Consider the following 6,672-nt stretch of genomic DNA (forward strand, 5'->3'; position numbering starts at 1 on the left):
ACCATTGTTTAATCTACAAATATTTATTTAAGCCTTTGTTAGATCAACAAGTTCCTTCGCCCCATGTTCCTCATCGATAATACGATATTAAGCTCCGCAATAAGACAAAAGCCGCTGAAAGTTTTGTTTTAATTAATGTTCAACTTAGTCTCGGAACTCGATAATATTTTTGAAAGCTTTGAGGATCACAAAGAATCATGGATAAAACTGATAATTAATTAATTATTTTGAAAAGACATCATTAAACCTACTATATAAGTGCTAAGAAGGGAGAGTCAGTGCATAGGTGGAGAGGAGTGAAACCAATATCATATGTTTGAAGCTTCGCACGCAGATTTCAAGATTCAAGTACTTTGTAAGTTTATTTATTTCTGTTCTATGTTCAATTTTTCCATTTGCTCGTTCTATATATACTCCTGTTGATTAAAAGGCCCACCTTCTCAAATTGGAAATTCTGCTGACTGGCGTCTTTATTGTTCTGAAATGCTAGTAGGATAATTTTACTAATTTAAAGCACCAAAATATAGGTATTCATTGACACACACACACACACACATTTAAAGGAGAAATAGAATTAGAGGATGAGAAATAGAGCAGTGGTTATTCGGGATGGATGAAACCCTACTAACATTATATTGTATGACTTCTTGATTTTCTAAATTTTTATCATTAGAAGTTGCTCTAAAAGTTTCCTTTCCAAATTTGTATTACATTCTCTCTTTTAGTTAATGAGTTTAAATATAAGTAATATTTAAAAAATATATAATTAATATACCACCAAATGCCTTTTATTAAAAATCAAAGAACCCTTGTAGAAAGAGCTCTATAAAAGGCTTGGCCTCTCCCGTCAAATGGTATGTACATAGAACTATTTCACCACCTATATGCAACTAATTATCTTCCATGATTTATAATTTAACTTTTAAGATCTGTAATTGATCTCTCAGAATTTGCAACTAATTAAGTTATGTTGCCAACTAATAAGGGCATTTTTTCTATTTGTTTTAGGCTAAAATACATAAAACTCCCTTGAACTTTGAGACAGTTGCATATAATCACCCTCACATTTAAAAGTTTAAAATTAACCTCCCTAATCTTAATTTTGTTTTCAAGACCCCCTATTATTAATTATGTTATTTTTTCATGAGGGTTAAAATGTCATTCAACTAAAAATGTTATTAAACAAAAATATTATATTGTATAACTATTTATAATAAATTTCTTATATTTTTTGTATAGTTAAAGCATTGATAAAAAAAATTATTATCACTGTATAAAATTTTAAATATTTATGTTTATATTAGTTTTATCTATTTTTTTATTAACGGTGCATGATTTTATTGTTTTAAAAGATAAATTTTTATTTATATTTTCATGTTAGATTAATGTAATGCACATGGCTAAAATATTTAAAATTTTAAATATTACCATGTTAGATTAGTTTATCTTTTAATACTAGAAAACTATGCACCATTGATAACAAAAAAAACTAGATAAAACTAACACAAAAGTAAATATTTAAAATTTTATATGATGATAATAACATTCGTTTTGGCTATTATCAATGCCTCAACTATCCAAACAATATAAAAAATTAATTAGCCATAGTTTTACAATATAATATCTCGTTTAATAATATTTTTTAGTTGAATGACAATTTAACCTTCATGAAAAAATAACATAATTAATAATAGAGGGTTTTAAAAAACAAAATTAAAAGTTAGGGAGGTTAATTTTAAACTTTTAAACTTGAGAGGAGTTACATGTAAGTCTCAAAGTTTAGAGAAGTTTTATGCATTTTAGCCTTTATTTTAATATTTGACCTTGATCCTTGTATGAGATTTTACAAATTCCTGATCCTTTAACATCATTTATGCTTTTGAATCATAGACATGTACGTGCATGTAACTATCTTGGTTTAAATGGTTTCCATATGAACTTCGAATTCAATACGTGCTTCATTTTCTTCTGGACCTGAGAGTTGAATTTGTTTTCCCTTTTGAATACACCTGATAACCAATATTGTCTGAAGCCTTGTGGTTTATCAGATTTACCTCCCTAATCTACTAATCTATTTGAAATGAGTAAGATTTCACTTTCTCCAAGTAATAAATATTTTTATCAAACAGCTTAAGAGTCATTAGATCTATTTTATTTGAGTACTGTCCCAAATTTTAAAAAAGGAGAATTACATCCAAGCACCACTCAAGAAAATCATTTGCAGGCAAGGATTATACAGAATTGATTGTTGTTAAAATAGAAATAGAGATTTTTTTTTCCTTGATGAATGGGGCTTGTTATTAGTTCCTGTTTGCAAATAAGTTTCTTAAGTGTTCTTTGAATGTGATTCTCCCTTTAAAAAATTAGTTATATAATTTATTTCTTTTTTTGACCAAATATATAATTTACTACTTATTACTAAAGAATTTTACAACTTATTAATTTTATTAAATATATTGATACATTGATTCAACTAATTATATATTTTTTAATAGAAATGCAACTGCATTAATCAAAAACTAACAACAGTACACAAATTAAGTAGTTCAAATAGCCTTATTCCTGTTATCATCCATATAATAAAATAATAGGTGAGGGTTGATCAAAGGGGGGAAAAATCTTAATATCAAAATGGTAATTAATATCAATTGTATTTAATGCTTTTAATATGCATTTAAACAAAGTCTTAGTCGTCTATGAGAATTGGGAGATCCTATTTCTATGTTTCAACTATTTGTGGTCATCCTTAGGAATGTGCATGCAATGCATATGTAGATCATCCAAATACGATTTGAATTGTCTTCATCGTATCTGTACTTTTTGTGGCTTTTCATTTAGACAATTATTCTTTTTTAAGTCGGACATAAGGAAATGATATCATTTTTAAAAATTTTTAATATTAAATTAAAAACGCAAAAAGGAATAAAAATTTTAATAAAGCAAATAATAGTTGGATCATTCAAATGTGGTCCAAGTCTCTTTTGGATGGTTTACATGAGATGTGCATCCGGGGAACATTCCAAAAGAAAAAAAAAATGTTCTTTGAAATAAGTCTCGCTATATATTCACCTAAAGTAATGACATGTTTAATTATGCAGCCCGTTTATAATATTGCAAAAGGATTAGATGGCATTAACTGATGCTGATATTGCAAGGCACATAATTCTAGACATTATTGACGGTAATGCTGAGCCTATGTTACCAGAAGATTGTTGCATATTCAAAGTTCATGATGTTCTCAGGAAAGAAAATGAGGAGGCCTTCACTCCTTATTTGGTCTCAATTGGTCCAATTCATCGGAACAATGAAATACTGCAACCAACGGAAAAGCATAAAATCAAATATTTTATGCATTTTCGTCAACGTCTACCAAATGGACAAGAGGATTTAGAGAACTTCACAGCTTATATCGGAAGCGAAGAAAGCAAGATCCGAGGGTATTATTCAGAGACATACTCTGAGCAGGGGAAGAGAGAATTTGTGCATATGATATTGTTAGATTCCGTCTTCATCATGGAACTCTTTCTTTGAAATTGGTATGACGATCCCGATGAAACTACTGACGATGTCTTGTTTTCCAATTCTTGGATGAAGAAGAGCATTGAGCGGGATTTACTACTCATCGAAAACCAGATTCCAGTTTTTGTCTTGAAGAAATTATTTGTCTCGGTGCCTACTGGCGAAGGGACTACGGGACCATCAAGTTTTCTTTTGCTTTCCTGCTGCTACTTTGAAACATATGACCCTAGCTTGAAAGTAAAATATAAAAGAGATCAATTGAAAGCCAACAATAGAGGAGATCAATTGGTATTGAACGGAAGAAGACAACAGTTGCTCAAGCAGCATTGGAAAACGCCGGATCATTTCACTGATTTGATGAGATATTTTTTCATTCCTCAGGGTTTGTGTTACGATGGCGTTTCCACCCCTGTCGTGAAGACCGCAACAAAGTTAGAAGAGTCAGGGATAACTTTTGAGCCAATGCCAAAGGCATGCCGACTTGATGTCAAGTTCCGGAAAAGAGAATATGTGCATTGGCTAAGTTGGTTTCCTCCTTTGTGCTGGCTAAATTTTTTAAGTGCTCGTTTGCAAATCCCAAGACTCATTGTCGATGGCTCAACAGAATCTATTTTACTCAACTTCATGGCCTTGGAGATGCTTCATTATCCTGACCATCATTGGGTTTGCAACTATGCTGCTCTGTTTGACAATCTCATTGACACTGAAAAGGACGTGGATGTGCTAGTTGAGAGCCAAGTTATTGAACACAAACTGGGGAGGAACGAAGATTTGGCAAATCTATTCAACAAAATCTGTAAAAACATTGTTGTGAAATCCAGTTGTTATGCCACTCTTGCAAAAGACCTGAATAACCACTACGACAGCCCTTTTAACAGCACCATGGCACAACTGAGGTTGGTATACTTCCGAGGCCTATGGAGATGTACCGGCACACTAGTGGACGTTGCTGTTCTTGCTTTTGCTATCACCGGCTTCATCGAAGCCATTGAAGATTTAACCTAAGATTAATTGTTTTCTTATATATTTCTATGCTGATCCATTGCAATTTTAATGGCTGTACAAGAAAAATAAGTTGGTTAATTTCAATATCATGTTTTTGTTTGCAAGGCATAGGATTCTTTTGCATGTGGCTTGATATTTGACATTTGATTATCGACATGAGACTGATTTATTTATATATTTGAAATGATCTTTTTCTTTTGATTAAACTTTGTATAATGTTGATTACTGGAAGTGTTGTAAGTGGTGGCAAAAGGCCTAGGATTCTTTTGCATGTGACTTGATATTTGACATTGATTAATGATCTGAGATTGATTTATTTATACATTTGAAAGATGAGAATTATTATTAGAAAACAGTATTTATAGTACTAAGGATTATTTTCTTTATAATTGCACCACTAAAAAAACTCTATTCAAAAGATATTTTTGTTCATACATAATGGTTTTTAGCCGCTATATGTTCAGGTACTATATAGTCTATGGGCAACTATATAGCGGTGTTTAACCGCTACATAGTTGAGATATATATAGTGGTTATTTGCATAAAACCATTGAGTAAATCTTTTCAATTTTTGGTTAAATGATTCTATAGTAAACTCTTTAGTGGTTATTTTGAAATAACCGCTAAATGGTTTAGCAATATTCAATGGTTATTAAAAAAAAAACCAATGAATAGATTTTCTCAGTTTTCACTACAACAGATCTGACCATAGAGGATGATTATTTTTCATAATAAATGATGGTTGACAATGGTCCTCTATTTGACCGTCCTCTATTGCTAAGATATATAGGACAGTTATAAAACGGTCCTATATTGAAGATAAATGGAGGACGGTTTTTAAATAACGGTCCTATATAACGTTCGAATTTTGGTCAAAATTAGAAATAGATAGGCCTTAGAAGACGGTTATATTAGATAACCGTCCTATATTTGGTATATAGAGGATGGTTATGGTAACAACCGTCCTCTAATGTCATTTTTTTAATAGAGTTAGCTGCTTTTCCAGCAACCCCCCTACAATACAAAAACATATATACCTAATAAAACTCTAGAACAGCCTAGAAGATATACCATACTCAATTGAAAACTATAATATTTACAATTTAATTACATCAAAAGTATTGAATTTAAAATTCAATGATATAAATCAATCAATTTGAGGTAAAATACCAATCCCTAAATTATATCTAAACTATATATTGACAACTAAACTAATCTATTCCTAGACTAACTACATATTATTACCTCATATTGGATGTGACCCACTTTTTATATGCATATTCCTCTTTGAGAACTTCATTAATTTAGGTATCATCGAAACGAGGTGTAGCACAATCTAGATAGTATTGCAACATACATAAAAATGAAGTTAGTTGATGACAATTAATATTCATTATAATATAGAAAATATATTACACAAATTATAGATACCGTGAGGGGGATTGTAGGCTGCCTGTGAGTGATGATGTCTTTACCATACCTCATCACACAGTAGCTGCAATCATGACTGTTGTCGATTTGTCGGGGGCACTACATGAAGAAAACCATAAATATATATTTTATTAACATTAAAAAAATGAAAAAAATTAAGTAATTGGCAGTAATTTAAAGATACCTGTATTACATTCCATTTAATGGCATCCTTGTATTCCTTGAATGATCTCTTGTTTGGAAGACTTGCATCGATGTGATATAGCACAATAGCCCTAATATACGGAAGATAAACATGTTAGAAATGTAGAATTTTAGAAACAAATAAAATATTAGTTACTAAATATACTTGCCTATTAAATAGCTCCATCATATCCGGTCAGTTAGTTGGATCCCTATCATGAGGAGCTGAATCTAAATAGCACACCTTTGGAGCTTTAGGATCTGCTGGCTCAATCATAATAAGCATCCAGTGTCCCCTAGGAGAATTGGATGATGTATGTTATAATTGAAATTTGAGAAAGACAATAAAATGCAATCAAGGTTTTAGAAAACCAAGTAACTAACCTATTAAGATAAGGAATAAAAAATAACATCCCCTTTGAAGCCGGTCTTTCCTTGAAGTACATGGTCAATGTTTGAGATTGCTACTATAAACACTTATCCTTCTAACTGCCTTCAAAACTTGGGAACTCATAGGTATTGACCAACACAAAC

The 6,672-nt window shown here is 31.0% G+C and overlaps 1 protein-coding gene across 1 annotated transcript; it reads left to right on the forward strand.

Annotated features, from left to right (window-relative positions):
- Positions 1 to 296: 296 nt before the first annotated feature.
- LOC129290268 (uncharacterized) lies at positions 297 to 4,671 on the forward strand. Its single transcript, XM_054926991.1, has 2 exons — positions 297 to 355; positions 3,099 to 4,671. The coding sequence occupies exon 2, from the start codon at positions 3,589 to 3,591 to the stop codon at positions 4,522 to 4,524; it is 936 nt and encodes a 311-aa protein (XP_054782966.1). The 5' UTR covers positions 297 to 355; positions 3,099 to 3,588; the 3' UTR covers positions 4,525 to 4,671.
- The last annotated feature ends 2,001 nt before the right edge of the window (positions 4,672 to 6,672 follow it).

The sequence above is a fragment of the Prosopis cineraria genome, unplaced genomic scaffold (genome assembly GCF_029017545.1).
Source record: "Prosopis cineraria cultivar Desert tree isolate PC_DT_omini unplaced genomic scaffold, ASM2901754v1 PC13, whole genome shotgun sequence".
Taxonomy (NCBI): Eukaryota; Viridiplantae; Streptophyta; class Magnoliopsida; order Fabales; family Fabaceae; genus Prosopis; species Prosopis cineraria.

What these genes read in the sequence shown, in the direction of transcription:
- LOC129290268 (XM_054926991.1), top strand. Translation starts at nt 3,589, where the DNA reads ATGAAGAAGAGCATTGAGCGGGATTTACTACTCATCGAAAACCAGATT.